Source organism: Anas acuta, chromosome 2 (genome assembly GCF_963932015.1).
Source record: "Anas acuta chromosome 2, bAnaAcu1.1, whole genome shotgun sequence".
NCBI lineage: Eukaryota > Metazoa > Chordata > Aves > Anseriformes > Anatidae > Anas > Anas acuta.
In genome coordinates this window covers 123,839,947-123,856,727 of record NC_088980.1, presented here as the reverse complement: position 1 = coordinate 123,856,727, position 16,781 = coordinate 123,839,947, and the positions used below count along the sequence as shown (strand labels likewise).

General features: G+C 38.9%; 1 protein-coding gene across 1 annotated transcript in view; it reads right to left on the bottom strand.

Moving 5' to 3' along the window:
• SULF1 (sulfatase 1) overlaps positions 1 to 16,781 on the bottom strand; it is a 131,571-nt gene that overhangs the window by 36,668 nt on the left and 78,122 nt on the right. The window contains 6 exon segments of the mRNA XM_068672052.1: positions 1,023 to 1,152; positions 2,103 to 2,159; positions 2,426 to 2,554; positions 3,088 to 3,263; positions 4,279 to 4,429; positions 15,938 to 16,107. Of these exon segments, the coding sequence (XP_068528153.1) occupies positions 1,023 to 1,152; positions 2,103 to 2,159; positions 2,426 to 2,554; positions 3,088 to 3,263; positions 4,279 to 4,429; positions 15,938 to 16,107 (813 nt within the window).

The following is a 16,781-nucleotide window of genomic DNA, read 5'->3' as shown; positions in this document are numbered from 1 at the left end:
GCTTTATACTCCCCTTCAAAACAGCACGCCGGCATTTCAGTGCCAGGCCTACAGCCGGCTGCCGCGGTCTGAGCAAACATCTGAGGGAAAAGCGCGAGCGCCTGCCTGGGAGAGATCACCTCGCACTCCTCAGGAGAGGTGTGCAGGACTGGGATGGGGATGGGGTGGGAGGACAGCAGGGTGTGAGACGGTGCCAGAGCCCCTGCTTGCACTGGTCAGAGGTGGTGTCAGCGTGAAGGCACACAGCTCCCTTCGATTCCTTCCCTGGTAAATTCAGCTTTACACATTACCATATAGCATTAATTCAGAGTCAGTTGAACAGAATTTGGAGTGTGACACATTTTTTCTTAATTTCTTAGAATTATTTCAGTTGGAAAAGTCTATTAAGATTATCAAGTCCACTCATTAGCCCAGCACTCCCAAGTCCACCAGTAAACCATGTCCATAAGCACCACGTCCACACATCTCTTAAATACCTCCATGGGTGGCGACTCCACCACTTCCCTGGACAGCTTATTCTGACGCCTAACCATGTGAAGAAATTCTTACTGATATCCCCTCTAAACCTCCCCTGGTGCAACTTGAGGCCATTTCCTTATGTCCTATAACTTGTTACCTGAGAAAACAGACTGACACCCATCTCACTACAACCTCCTTTCAGGTAGTTGTGTAGAGTGATGAGATCTCCCCTCAGACTCCCCTCCTCCAGATGGAACAGACCCAGTCCCCTCAGCCACTCCTCATAGTCTTGTTTTCTAGTCCCTTCACGAGCTTCGCTGCTCTCCTCTGAACACATTCCAGCAGCTCAGTATCCTTCTTGTAGTGAGGGGCTCAAAGCTGAACACAATACTTGAACACCAGATGACAATCACTTCCCTCATGCAAGGAGTTTCAATAAATAAAAAAGCATGATGGTTGCTAAGGATCCAAAAAAACATATTCCTGATATTCATTTGATCCCTTGTGAAAGACATGCATATTTCCCTGTAGCACAAAGAGGACTGCAACTGTCTGTATCTTACCTGCCCTGGTTGTTCACAGGCTGTTTGGTATCTTGCTTGTTGGCATAATTCTTTTACTCTCTCATATTTTGGAAGTTGATTAGACTGCTGAGTGTTTTTATTGTTTTCCTCCTTCTTTCGTAGAAATTTTCTTTAAAAAAAAAAAAAAGTTGAATATTTTACATAAATTACTCTAAGCTCTGGAGATGGTGAATTTAACTGGTAAAATAAAGCTACTTGAATATTTGAGTCTTCTAAGGGAGAAAATCCCCACATTTCTGCTAGTGACTTCAATGCCAAAAGGTCATGTGGTGAAAAAAGGGCTCAGGCTATTTGCTGGAATTTGCCCAATGAGAAATAAGAACTACTGAAATATATCTAATTGATACAGTTCAGCACTATTCATAAATAAACGTATGTTCTTTCACAAAAGAAAATACGCTGAAGCAATATTTGTCTGAATGAAGAACACAGCTGAAGAGACTACAGGGCTTTCATACTCATTCAGCACAGTGTGTCTTGTTTTGCAGTACATCACACAAGATTTTCATAATACATAAAACCATAAAATGCCACAAGGAAATTGCTGTGAAGTTTTAACCCAGAGAAAATTTTCTCAGCAGTAATTGTCAAGGCAGGAGAGTAAAAAGGTATCAGAGAAAAAAGTAGCTATAGTCATAAATCTCATTTACACGTATGTCTTAGCTAGAACAAAAATGAAGAATGCTTCTGATCTGTGGTGGAAAATACTAAATCAGTTGATAACAGGATATTGCACAGCTGGATATGAAGCAGAGAATTGAAAAGAAAATGAGTCAGATGATGACATAAGTGGTCACAGGGACAATGTTATAGAAGGAGGAAGTATAGGCTAGGAGAGCTGCTAGGAGAGTATGCCTTCAAATATCTTGGAGGGAAGGGATCTGGGAGCACAGCAGCATGCATAGCCCATGGTGGGAAATTAGAAAACAAGTCAGGCCTGTAAGTTTGCTTCCAAAATTTACTACTCCGCTGGCCATAAAGAGAAAGAGGAAAGAGCAGAAAGGAAAGCATGTACAAGAGAGTGTTCCCTTCCGAAACTCTCTCACCCCTAATAATTACCCTCTTTCCACCAGAAATGTGTCACGCCAGATTTTGGTCTTCTTGTTTGTTCGAAACCTGAAACCAAAATAAAAATATTTACTCCTGGCACCTATATATAGCACTGCTAGTGTTAACAATTTATTTTTTTAAAACCACCTCCCTGCTTATGTATATCTGCAATTTTATAGACGTGCTATTTAAGAGAGTCTTCAAATGTGGAAGCTGTGGTCATTGGCCTGACACAGCTCATTTCCACAGAACCTCTTTTTCCACTCAGTTGTTCATTTACTCAGGTGTTTGCTTCTGAACTGGCTACAAAAACAAAAAGAGCTGGGACCCACCTGTTTCCTGGTCTCTCCAGGTCTAGAAGCTTTAGGACAGATTTGCCATCCATATCTGGAGGAGTGTCAAGTCCTGCAATATCCAGAATTGTTGGAGCAAGATCAATATTCAGAACTATCTGAGGCACTCTGCAAATCAAGAGAAAAGGTCATAGTTGTCATGTGTTCAATATGCAAGTCTTCACATTCGCTCAGAATTAGAACAGTATTTAATGTTTATCAGGGCTTTGAAGATGTAAAGCTCTACACAAGCGCTATGTTTAGAAACCCCCTTTGAAGGCTACAACTCTGAGAACAGGCCACTGTTGCAGAATATCATTACAAAGAAAAAGCTAAGGACAATGAGAGAAGGAGGTGCAATAGTGATGTTATTCTCGTATCATTGACAATGAGGTCATGCAGCCAGATAGCTATTCTGCTGCAGAAGGTAAGCACCTACTTTTTAACTCTAGCACTACAGGGCTACACACACATTTTTTTCATCTGTGTAACAACTTATGAATACCATGCAAAGTGAAAGACATCACTCTTCTAAGAAGGCATTGCTCTGTGGTAATAGGGCATCCTTTATGAAATGAAGCTAGACAGAACAGTAATTACATGCACTTAGAAACATTGTACATTAGGTTTAACAGCTGTGCTAAAGATAAAAGAGAACGTACACTGATCCTGGCTCTACACTTGGACCACGAATAAAGAAAGGAACTCGAATATCAAAGTCATATGGCATTGACTTCCCCTTGACCAGTCCAAACTGCCCAATATGGTAACCATGGTCAGCAGTGTAAATAATGTAGGTGTTCTCCAGTTCTCCCATCTCCATAAGCATTCGGTATAACTGAAATACAGCAAAGGAAAAACAGAATATAATGTAGCAAAACATGTTTTCTGTATAATCATTTATAACAATCATTTTACTACCTTAAATACACACAACCAAACATGATATCAATGAAACTGAAAAAGACGTTTTGTGAACGGGCATTTTTACGTCTTGTCTCTACTGTGCTGCTAAAAACATTCAACTCACAAGTACAATTTCATATTTCAGAGCAGGGAATTTGCTTTGAGGAAAGAGAGGACATACAGAAAATTATAATACAAAATAAGGTACTACTAATGTAGTTACATTAGTGTGTCCAAAAGTCAATGTATACTCAAACACAGCTTGGGAAAAAACTGCTACAGCTTTAGGGCAAATGGTACTCAGACTTGATTTACTGTGTTAGTCTACAGCTTTCTCATTCCTTACAGTTGTGGGCTTGGGAAAAGGCTGTAAATTTTTATTAAAGTTTAAAAAAACTCTCTGGGGGAAGATCTTTGGTCATGGTGCTTGATTTTTGAACAAAAAGTCATGCAAACTACACCTCATAGTTCATGTATCATGTTACCTATAATTAGCTGTACATTGCATTGCCTAACTTCTGCAAACACTAGCAGACTGACACCTGAGTTGCTGTGATTTGCCAATTCCCAAATTTCATCTGAAGGACAAACTGTGAAGGGAGTGTGAGAAATGAAGAGAAATTGTCATGTGCTCAACTGCATCTATCCATGTGGATATGCAGGTGATGCATATTCTGTTAATACCAGGCTTTCTACTAGGCCCACTGACTTTTCCATTAAAAAACAATCTTCAGCTTATTCACCTACCAATTCAAAGAAGCAAGCAAGGAACTTGGCACTACATTGCACAGAATATATCCAGAACTCATTTGGACTGGGGATATATGGAGTAATTCTTTGCATCCCGGGGGCTTTTCCCAGGTTGTGGTTGGGGAAGGTAAGGAAAGAATTTGTTTAATTTTATACTGACTAATAGGAAAACATTCACAGTAGTTTCTTGAACTCACTCTTTCCATAGAGTCGTCAACTGACATCAGGGTCTGAAGTCTCTTGCGTTGCAAGACGTTTGTAAACTCCATGTGGATAGGCAGCATGGGCCCTGTGTATTGCATGATCCAGTGCTTATCCATGTTTGGTGCATAGTTATAGCTGGGAGTGCTGGGAGGAAGAGAAAGGAACTGAGCATTATGCAGCACCAAAGTCATTGGAGGAAATCGGGAACTGCTTTAACACAGGAATATCCAACAAACGGTTAAGTCACATATTCCACGTGGTGACTAGTATTCCTAATGCAAAATATAAACAAATGTCACTTCAGTCGCTTCAGAGCTTCAATGGTCCATATATCACTTCCTACAAAAAATTTTAACCATTTGCTTTCCAAGCTTTCTTTCAGGCTCAAACACTGCTACCAGACCCATGTCAATATTTGGGATGTACCAAAAGGCATTTTTCAAAGGAATCTGTAATCTATAAAAATGCCTATCCAAATAACAGATCCCATGAAGACAAGTAGGAAAATGGAGGAAGTCAGAGATCAAAGATGATGACTTCCCCGTAACATTAATGTCAATTTCCAGTGGGAAAAGTGCCTTCATATTAGAACAAGTTAAAAGAGAAATATTTTCCTGTGGGATAAAGAAGTTCATAAGTTCTAGGATATGAATGGCAACACCAGTGTTATCAGTTTTTAAGATGCTCCAAAGAGTGAAAGCATTGGCTTTCTTACCCTCCCACCACCAAAGTATGGGCATTGCCAGGACCCTGAATGCAAGCCCACAGGGTGGGTGTGCAGGGTCAGTTTTGATACGAGGAGATGCTGCAGTCAGCCATGCTGACTCCAGACCCACGTTCAGTCTCCATTACTTGCCCTTGGTCCTCACCTAAGCTACATCCCAGTTACACCTGGTGACATGGCATGCATGCAAATTCTACCCACACAAAAATGATGTTTACTTATACATTAAATCCTGTTGAGGTGTTTTTTTCTATATGAATACAAAACATAGTGCAATGCCATTGTAACATCAATATTGAACTAATACTGCTGCTGATACTAGTACGAAGGAGGACTATGGCACAGAGGCCTACATGGTCAAATAATGCTGCTTTCAAAGTTTGCACAAGCATCAAAGAAAACATTTAAGAGAGGTGTTCTAACTACAGCCTGTGAATTTTTAAAGGATGTCATATAAGAATCAAGAATACCTTCCTGTACTTATCACCCCTGAAGAAAATTTATTGCAAAAAATATTCCAAATGGATTTGCTGTACAGATATGCATGGCACAGAAGCTCTCTATCAGTCCTGTTTTTATGCCTAACATACAGGGCAACTAAAAGGTGATAACAAACTAAACAAAATCCACTTCCTGTAATGTTTTGACATATATATGAGTACTTCCTTTCTCTAATACTTGCAGAATCTAGGCTTTGAATTTCTGAGGCTTTTAGTTTTTCCTCATTTTAACAGTATACTGTAGTACATGATACATATATTACAGCATTACTTTTGAAAAATAAATATAAATTGAAAATTAAAAAAAACGCTGTTGTGTGATTGGATTAAATTGATTCCTATGATTCTCTTTTAGTTTATAATAAAAAATAAAATTACTAATATTGTATTGTAGTGATGATTTTAATATGAGCATTACACAAAGATATATTTTTCTCAAAGAAATATTTGTTTGTAGTTAGTTGTCCTTTCACAAGAGGTCGCACTGAATAACATAAGAACATTGTACAATGATAACAAAGTCATACCTTTAAACAATCCTTCATTTAACTTTCATTTTTCTTCACATGGTTGTATGTGATCACTACATGGTAGATGAAGTTGCTCTGCAGTTTTAGCTAAAGCATGTATAACCTGCAACTAAATATTCTAAGGATAAATATGGCTAAATGGACAGCCTAAGGCACTGATAGTCAAATACAATAAACTAACAGTCTACATTGTAATTGGAGACTGTTTTTGAGAATTTAGGTAGAATTTGAGTAATGTATGCATCTCTAGTACATGCAGCTGGTTTTGACTAACCTACTTAACCATTAAAATAAAGGAAAAACAGAATTGACACAATGGTATCACTGGATTTGTGAAAATTTCCTTGAGACTAAGAACTATGGAAAGGTTAGCTCCCTACTAAGCAAAAACAAACATAAACTGGAATTCATTTTCTGCTGGAAATTCTTTTATTTCTGATTGAAAAGTCATAATTTTGTTATTTCCCATGGAAAGCTGATTTTTAAAAGGGATGCTTATATTACCACAAAAATTAATGAACTCGAGCCCAGAAGCACAACCCTCTAGGTTGTCAGCTAGCCCTCATCCCTAGCAGATGGAGCCTTAAACTGTGAAGAAGCAAGTCTTAGGAGCTTTGGTCACCTATCAGGTATTAGGCAAGGATACAGAAGACAGAAAGTGTGATACAAGCGCAAACCTTCCTCTATTTCTTTGGAAGTTTGTCAAACGAGACAAATGACAAATTTTTTCCCATGAAAATGCTCAATCTTGATTAATCAGCATTTTCCAGCAAAATGAAGCCTTTTTTTTTTTTTTTTTCTTTTTCCTTTTTTCTTTTTTTTCCATCAGACTCCTGTCCTGAGTGCCCCTGCTGTGGAGGGATGAGGTGGCTGTGAGCTGCACTCAGCCGGCAGCGCCGTGACAGCCTGCCTCTGTGCCAGGAAGGAGAGCCAGCTGCTGAAGCAGGCTCAGGTCTCATGTTCCCAGGACATTGTCAGGAGCCTCCTCCAAATAATGGATAGTCTTTAAAAGCAGCACTCAGGGGTTTAGCAGGGTGGTTAAAACCTTTCACAGACACTTTCCAAATGCATTTTGAATTTTCTGGGTGAGAAATGAGTGAGGCAGGGAGTGAGCAGGATTTTCCTCCTAGACAGTTATAGGAAAAGGACCTTCTGTGAATTATCTAATGCCAGTGGCCAATGGAGAAATGTGAGATTGGGGTCCTAAATGGTGGGGAAGGAGCAGTAGAGAAGGCTTGGAATAGAATCCCAAAGTCCCACAACTAGTCTGTGTTCCCTGCACATCCTTGTTTTTTTGTGTCTTACAGAAATCCGTAAGAATGCCAGACCTGAAGGCATACTAAGTTTGAGAATGATACTAAACTGGGAAGAGCTGTTGACTCCATCTAGGAATATATACCTGAGGAATCTTGACAAATTTGAGAGCTGGGCAATCACCAACTATATGAAGTTTAACAAGAGCAAGTCCCGATTCTGTATGTGGGAAGGGGCAACTGTGGCTATATGTACAGACTCAGGGATGAGCAGCTGGACAGAAGCCCTGCAGAAGGGGATCTATGGGCTTTGGACAATGGCCAGTTGAGTATGAGCCAGCCATGTGCACCAGCAGCCAAAAGGGCCAACCCTACCCTGGGGTGCATCAAGCATGACACTGCTAGTGGGTTGAGGGAAGGGATTGTCCCTCTCTTCTTTGCGGTGTGGTGGCCTCAAATCTAGCACTGTCTGCAGTTTTGGGCACCACAGTATAAAAAGGACATAAAACTATTAGAGAGTGTCCAAAGGAGGGCTACAAAGATGGTGAAGGGTCTAGAAGGCAAGACATATGAGGAGCAGCTGAGATCCCTTGATTCGCTCATCCCAGAGCAGAGCAGGCTGAGGGGAGGCCTCATGGCAGCCTGCAGCTCCCTCAAGGGGAGCAGAGGGGCAGGTGCTGAGCTCTTCTCTCTGGGGACAGTGACAGGACCTGGGGGAATGGCATGGGGCTGGGACAGGGGAGGGTCAGTCTGGGGGTTAGGGAAAGGTTCTGCACCCAGAGGGTGGTTGGGCACTGGGACAGGCTCCCCAGAAAAATGGTCACAGCACCGAGCCTGCTGGATTTCAAGAAGCATTTGGACAATGCACTCTGACACATAGTCTGTTTTTTGGGTAGTCCTGTGTGGAGCCAGGAGCTGGACTCAATGATCCTTGTGAGTCTTTTCTGACTTGGGGTATTCTATGATTCTATAAATGGCATTGCTTGCCATGGACCAGGTCTGGTATCACCCTCATATTTATCTACCTTTTTTCCTCCTAAAACAAACAAAGAATCAAAGAAAAAACCCAAACCCAACAACAACAACAGAAGTAAAAAAAAAAAAAAAAAAAAAAAAAAAAGTAAACCACAAACAAACAGAAGTGAATTCTGGGGAGAATACTGCTGATTTCTGAGAACCTTTCCAAACAGACAGGCCTCTTCCGTGTCAGTGATAACTGTTTATCACAACATTTTTTTCTTGAAGCAGTTGGAGATACCAGCTAAATGTTCAGCTGTTACAAGCCTTTGAAAGTCATCATGGGAAAGTATGTCGCTGTTTCTACTCTTCCATTTTTGGGAAAGTCTTTGCGCTGTACTGATAAGTACTGCTCTAAAGTAACACAGACATCTGCATTTCTTTGACTTCCCTTAGCACTGGGAATATCAGATTGACGATATCTACCATGTTTCCTATTGCTTATTGTCAGTCATGGAGACTATCTTGTTTTGAGCACACTTGTTGGTCCATGATCATCAGACAGTGCCAGCTACCTTTATTATTTTCAGATTGTCCTTGGTCTTTGCCTGTCGGTCTTTGGAGGGCTGCAGCTGAATGGCTCAGGTGCTATCCCAGAGTGCAGGAATGAGCAGCATTTCATTCAAGGTCATTCTTGCCAGCTGATCAGCAAAGAGTAAAGCACTTTAACTTTTTGAGTGTGTGCCCGAAGACCGAGTGAGAGTTCATTTTACATGTTACAAAAATAGATAACACGAAAAAGGACGCCCCTTCATGTAGGTCAGTCCAAAATGACCTACAACATACTACATGAATATTAAATCTATAGAGTTAGTAAAGATTGAAAAAACAGATGGTTTTTCAATTAAAAATCTACACTGTTTGCCACTCACCTAGGCTATAGTAGCCTGGGAAAATCTAGATGGCTCAGTCGCTCACTTATGTTTGTCCAGCACATACTTTGCAGAACTTACTGCACAAAAACTTCATGGCTCTCTATATGGATCTGTTTTGGCACTGGGCAAAATAGTGGAAAATGCCAGGTTTCAAGTCATAAGATTTCAAACTTATACCTACCTGTACTTAATCAATTTAATCAACAAAAAAATCTGAAATGTTTAACAACAACAAATACTGAACCCAGTAAAGCCCTTTCTCATAAAGACTTTCTCAGAATGAGAAAAATAATTCACCCTGAGACATCGTAAACATTTAATTATGTGAATAAATTAACAGAAAATTCATCCAATTTTATGTATACACTTGCAAAAAGCAAAATGATAATTAGTATTAGACTTTTCTAGCCTTAGATTGCTGTCTCCTTTAAAAAGGGGTGACTTCTGCCATTTGAGTTCTGTTAGCACTTAATGTTTCTACATTGATGCATATTGTTTTATTAATGCCACATCATGGAAATTGCATTCACTTTCTATTTACCACCTGTTGCAGTAGGAAGCACACACTGCTGACAATAAAATGTTCTACAGGTTTTGGAAGGAGTAAACGTTTATAAATACTAGTGCACTTTTCTATTTGAAGAAAAATTCACTGTGAAATGTACCATTTATTTATCTATAAGCATCATTTCAAATAGATACTTGAAGTTATGTTGAGAGGAATGAAATTATATTGACATTCAGCTTTGTGGCCTGAATCCCTGAGGCCTAAATAACCTTCAGTCACATGAACAGTCAGCATTTCCCTTCACACCTTTTAATTACTATTACTGACAACATTTTTACTATATTTGCATACTTAAATTTGAATTTCAAAATAGAAAATTAATCTTAAACAGCTTCTAGGGTACCACAATAACATTAGGTTACACAAGAAATTAAAAATAAACCTCAACAAAACAACAGATGCTTGCACTTGAGGACATATTAAAATGGTGTCCTCAAGTAGCAAATCACTCAGAAATGAGCAACACTAACGTCCACTAGTAACTGAACTGCCTTTTGTGTGGTATTGAACAAAACAATTGCAGCAAAGCCCTTCTGAAAATCATTATTAAAAAAAAAAAAAAAAAAAAGATATTTTACAGGTTAAGAAAAGAATGGGAGATTCTTCTTTGCTAATGTTGTTTACACAGTTGTGGTATCTGCATGGAAAAGAAATAAAGATGAGTACAGCATGTTTTAAGAGCTCCCAGAATTCAGTGCAATTTAAATTAACACTTTTTTTTTTATTATTTTTATACAAAATGTTGCACCTCTATATATATACATTTCCATTACAGATGGGTTAAAATGGGAAGAAACATACACGTTTGCAAACATTCATTCAATCGCTCATACTAAAAATCTGTTTGCCTCTATTTACAACCTCCTAATTCCCTCCTGTTTTTATTCAGCAAAAGAAAATTATGTCCACAAAAATACTGCCTAAAAAAGTTGCTGGTGAGTATTTCCATAGAGTTCTCAGGGGTTTGTATCCCAAAGTGTTTGGCTAATCTTCTGTTTAGATTGGGAGTCTTCCAGTTAGTGAAAATGGTACAGTACTTATATGCCTCAGGATCATTTTCATTTCATAAAAATAAAAGTAAACAACATTTTAAAATAATAACTACAGTAAAACTGATTGCGAAAAATGAGTAGTTTCTGTACGAAATTAGCACCTATGTTATTCTTTAAAATGTGATTAAATGTGATAACCATGTTTCTTCAGGAAAAAAAATAAAAATTAAAAATAGTATATGATCAAAGGAAGCAAATCTTTTGTTTCCAGAGAGTGTAGACTTCCAGGTTTAGATACTGTTCTTGGAAAGTGGGAAGTCTAGGTTCTGGTCCAAATTAAAAGTCCGAAAAACACGACCAACAGCATCACTGTTACTAAAATGAAGTTGAATTTCTCCATTCTGGGTGCCTTTTAAAAGGGGAATCTTTTAAAACTAAGAATATTTATGCATATGAGGATATGAGGTATGAAAGTTTCACTCCTGAAGTGTAACATAACTGCTATATATCAGAATAAAAAAGAAAAAGAATGAAAGAAAAAAAAAAGGAAAAGAAAAAGAAAATAAAAATAAGTTGTTATCCATTAAACATAATACCTTTTTCTTTTAGGAAACACTATTTATAGCTGCAGCAGAAGTTAATTGTGTAGCTAAAATCTTACTGCATCTCTAAATCAAGTTATTTCTTCCAGTCCTGTTTAAAGTCACACACCCAATGATGTCTGTGATGATTTTGATCATTTATCTCTAAGTCAGCAGTCCAAGCTGGCCTCTGGCTAGCAGTGACAAGAGACACTGATATGTCAAGATTTATTAATGATGCAAATGTATGATCCCACTCTGACAAGGAAGTGTCCATATTACAAGAAAAAATGTCTTAGCTAGCAGATGTTTAAGACTAAGCCTTGGCGATGAGAAAGTGCCACCTCACACCCCAACTTCACCATTAAGATTATTTTGGTGATCAGGAAGTGCAAAAGTATTGCTTGTTTATGCTTCACTACTGCAAATGTACTGCTGTGACCAGGCTTGTGTGTTTGGTACCTTTCATACTTTATTTGAAAAATTAAAGCTCTTCCATTTGCCCTTTCTCACATTATCTGGGGAAGCCTTCTGATCTCATCCCAGATACCATTTCTATCTATTTCTCCTAAGATCTTTAGACTGACAAAAGGATTGCTTCCAGGTAATTATAAAATCTGGTTGTCTCCTGCCAGCCTGAGGATCTTTTACTCAGCACAGCAAGCAGTGCTTCAGATTTCCATTTTTCACATTCTTCAGTAGATCTGCCTCCCGCAGATTTTTGCTTCTAATGTTTGTTTACTTCACAGCTTATAAACAGCTTAGGTCTGATTCACAGCTCCCCTAAGACTGGTTCACCCTGGAAGGTAAAGGGAAGTTAAAAAGTGCCAGAGGCCCGGAGTGTAACTGAGAATTCAGGCTTTCATTAGAGCATCCTCTGAGTAAAGTCAGAGCTTTCCTGCTCAGTTGTGTGACAGAACAAGATTGCCCTTTAACAGCTGCCAGTGTCATCTCCTGTGTCATAACTTCACATCTAAAAGCAGCATTTCCTAGGTCTAGCAACCCTGATACCCACCAGATGATGTTCATTACCACAGCAAAAATCTATGCACTGCTTTCATCTTGTACAACTTCTCCAGTACCAGTTGCTTCCACAGAAACCATTTCTGGGCATAGCTAGAGTACGTGCATTAGTATGATTTATTTTCAGAAAATTACTCATTATGGTGATAGACAGCAGCCAGAAGCTAAAGTTTTGGAAACATTTTTTAACTGTTAGAAATAGGAAGTATTTTAAGGAGAGGACAGCTGGGATAGTGGGAGGGAGAATGGATGCTTGAAAACAATGGAGAATGGCCATTTGCTTCCAACATAACAAAGCTTGCGTTTCATCTTAAACTGGAGCTAATAAGAATTAACAGGGTTCATTTAAAATTAATGATTAAACAGTACACATCATTACTTTTCATGCCACTCCACTGGGCTGTTTATACTGAGGAGGACAGGATTGTAAGGTAATGGCGGTGTGTAAGTCTTTCCCTCTGCATTGTTAAGTGGGGAAATGAGACCAACATTTGAGGGCAGAACTCTCCCTGAACTGTAATATTTCCTTCCGTAGCCTCTCCCCTATGCACATGTGCAAGTGAAAAACGTCTTCTAATCAAACTTTTTTTTTCCTTCTTGTTGTTTTGTTTTTAATTTATAAAGTCAGTAGTTCAATCAAACGATAGGCACCTTAGAAGCAAAGAAATGTCACATAATTTAACGGCCTGCTTCAGTTACTGTCCTTTTAAGCAAAACTTCCTCTCACATGTGGTTGATAGGCTATCTTAATTCCTAGTTTGTAGGTATAACCTTCCATCTCAGTTTGTAAAGCCAGCAAGCAGCTTTTGACCTGGTTTCCCTTCTTTGTTGGAGGTAGGCGTTACAGTAACATGATATAGCAACTACATCTTTAAAAACAAAATCCAAGGTCAGATGGCTGTCACCCAAGGTCAGGAAAAAAAAAAAAAAAAAGAGATGCAAATGGTACTTGACCACCAAGGAAGAAAACCTAAGGGTTAAACGTTCAAATTACACAAACCTTGGCAGGAGGGATTTTATTGTTCTCATGTTGTTTTTACAGGGAGCACCAAGTATTTCTGTGAGAACTTAACTTCTTATATCTTTTAGTAAGACCATGTTACTAATGTTTTTGCCAGAAAAAAAAAAAAATCAATTATTTGGTAGCTTCAGCCACCCAGATTGGCAGTTTATCTTCAATTTGACTCATTTCTTAGTCTGCAGACTGAACTCTAACACATACAGACAGTCAGTGCAATAAGAAACACAAAACAACCCAGCAAGTCTCTCTTGAGGTAGCTAGAGAAGAGATTTTTTGCAAGAAGTTTGCCAAGAAATCAGCAACACCAGAAGACAAGAAGCAGCACAGCTGATTCTCATATTCTGGGCTATTTCACAAACAACCCAACAGAACAAAGTATTCAGCCTCCATGCAAATAAAAAGCAATTTACAGAAGTACTCAAATGAAACTAAGTCTGCAAAAAGATAGAAGGATTTTCACTTGCTCTTTCCAGGTGACGTGCAACTTGTAATAAAGTGGAGAGATTGCTAAAGTTTCGGATGCTGACTAAACCCAATGGTTCTAGTAGCATAAGCTAGAAAAAAAAAAAATCAGGCTGAAAATGCCAAGCAATAGAAAGCGTCAGGAGCATGATAAACACATGCAAGTCCCTACAAGCACTCTTTTATCAGAAGACAGCTACCACAGAGCCTAAAATGAGCTGTACTGGCCTGAGGAGAGGTAGGGTGAGATACAATGATTCAGTGCTTTTCTTCCAGCCACAGTCCCCACAGCTAAGAGGAAACAGTTTGACTCCTACCCTCCTTTATGATGGATTGTCCCCCAGCAAAGAGGATGGCTTGCCTGAGGCCAGGCAATCTGTGCCATGAAACAGCAAACAATCTGTTGAACAGAGTGAGAACAAATAGTTTATAACCCTCTTGCTCTGAAAAGAGGTGATTGAAAGAAGACATGGGAGAGGTCTATTAAATTTGATGTAGTGAATATTCATTATTCCTCAGAGGATGGGAAGTAGGGGACATGAGCAAGCCCCAGGTTTGAAAATGATAAAAAGGCAGTGCTTTGTCCCTGCAGCATGCGTGACACTGGTCACTGCAGGATGGTGGAGCTGCCACCACAGCTCAAAAACAGATCAGGCCAATGCTTCACCTAACTGATCATTTTCAGAAGCTGCAAAAATAGGGAAATAGGGAGAATCTCTCTCTATTTTTTTTTCCTAAGTATTCCCTGCTGCTTTCTGTTGGTGCACATGATTCAAGGTACTAAGATCTTTCATACAACCAAACATGACAGTCTTCATGTTGTAAAGCCTATCTTGTTTTACCTTTAGGACCTAATAAAATGATAATTCTCTGGGGTGATTACTAAAGAACCAGCTGCCTTTTCAAGCAAATATTTACAAACTAAAGTATTGATCTCATCACTTATATACAGGTATGGATTACCCAGAATATCTAATTAACTATGAAGTATTACTGGTGGTTTGCACTGTTTGCAAAATCTAGTCTCAGGAATGTGGTAATACTGAGAATATAGGCAAAGGGAAGTATCGCTAAGAATGTAAGGCCAGGGAAAGTGGCATATCTAGAAAGCAGAAGTCAGTAGAGGCCAAAAATAATACAAACTAACAAATATTTAACCATGTACCCTGAACAACAAATCTCTTTTTAGCCTCAACTAGTGATCAGTTTATGCATACAGTTTATGCAGTAACAGCTACTCCTTGTAATTTTAAGCTAGTTAATATAACTACAAATAGCATCCTCTTCTGTGTGAGTCCCTGCAGGATCAAAAATGCAATTTATGTACCACAGAGCTTTGTCACAGTGTAATGTAGCTGATTCCTCCTCATTTTCAGAAGCCAAATAAATGCACATTCCAGCTAAAATATTTATTTTATTTCTTTTCTGTGTGGAAGGAAGCACAAAAGCTTTGTTTAATCATGAACGCAATCTACATGCCCACATGGCATGGAATCCAGCACTAGCCTCAGCTTTATACCTGGTGTTGGCTTCAGTTCTAGAAACAAAGAGTTGTGTTTTTTTTTTTTTTTTTTTTTAATTATTGTTATTATAGTAGAATCACCAGGAAAGATTAAACATGTTAATTAAAACTGCAGTCTGATGCAGGCTGTTTTGGGAATCTTCCAAAAGTTAGTCTATAAAGAAACCTGGTGCACTCAAAAACTACAAAAAGGTGGTTTTAGTCTCAATGCCTTCAGTTAGTTTGAGCCCAGGAAGCGCATATCTTAGAGGAACTTGAAGGAAGTAATATCTTTCCAACAGATCCTGACCTGTGTCTACATATTTTCAGTGCATTGTAAGACGCTGCCCTTACAGAGCCAAATACCGACCTTTTAATCTCCCACAACTTCCCAGGAGGAAAAGAGCTTCTCTCTGTTTTAATAATGGTCAGAGCTGTCACTCTCCTCCCCAGAAGGAGCATGTCCAAAGCAGCAAGCAATCATTCACCGCTTACTACATGTTTCTTATATTTGAATTCTCTGTTACTGAAACATCTCCATAAGCAAATACCTGTCCAGAAGCAGATGCAAGAGCCAGGGCTAGCAGTATGTGATTGTCACTTACATATGCTGTGAAGCGTTGGGGTAGAGCTCTGAGAACTGTGGTGCTGAGTCCTCGGGGCCATGGGGTGCAGCATGGCTGATGACCATCATTATGGGCCTATGGGGATATATCCTCTTAGACATTCTGAAGTAATTAATGCTCTCGTTAGTGATTAGGTCTGTGAAGTAGTCCTGTAACATACGATTAACACAAAGCAAAAGTTACAATGTGCATGAATAATTAGATCATACACTATCATGTTATTATTTTCGAGGTCTCATTAAAGGGCAAATCAGGAAGTAAAAACATCCTATCAAAGAGATGTGTGACTCCAAAGAACAGAGGGGAGACTGAGCAGTAATTACTTTCTTAAGCAGGCAATACCACATAAAATGAAACTGTATTTTGCAAATCAGATACAACAGAATGCATTCATTATGATTACCAGATTTTGTAATATAATGTTAAGTGACCTTTAAAATGACAGATTATACTGACACAGGTATGTTTCTTGAATTTCAGTGGCAAAACACGTTCTCTAAATAATGGCTCCCAACTGCAAGAAATCACACTCTTACGTTGGTTTTCTATTTACATAAACATTTCTTGCATGCACTTTGTTGAGAGTATACTTTCATGTATGTACAGACTGGAAGAAAGCTACAACAGGCAGCATATTGCAAAAAAACTTTATCAGAGAAATTGCAAACATGAATTCAGGGAGCATTTGAATTCCTGCAGGCTCTGTTCTTTTAATTGTACAACTTTAAGCAGTGCAGCTGCTGAGATTAAGGTTGTGACTCGCTAATAAACTGGCTTAACCCACAGCCAAGGTGGCAAATGGAAGCATACAAGGGGAAGGGAG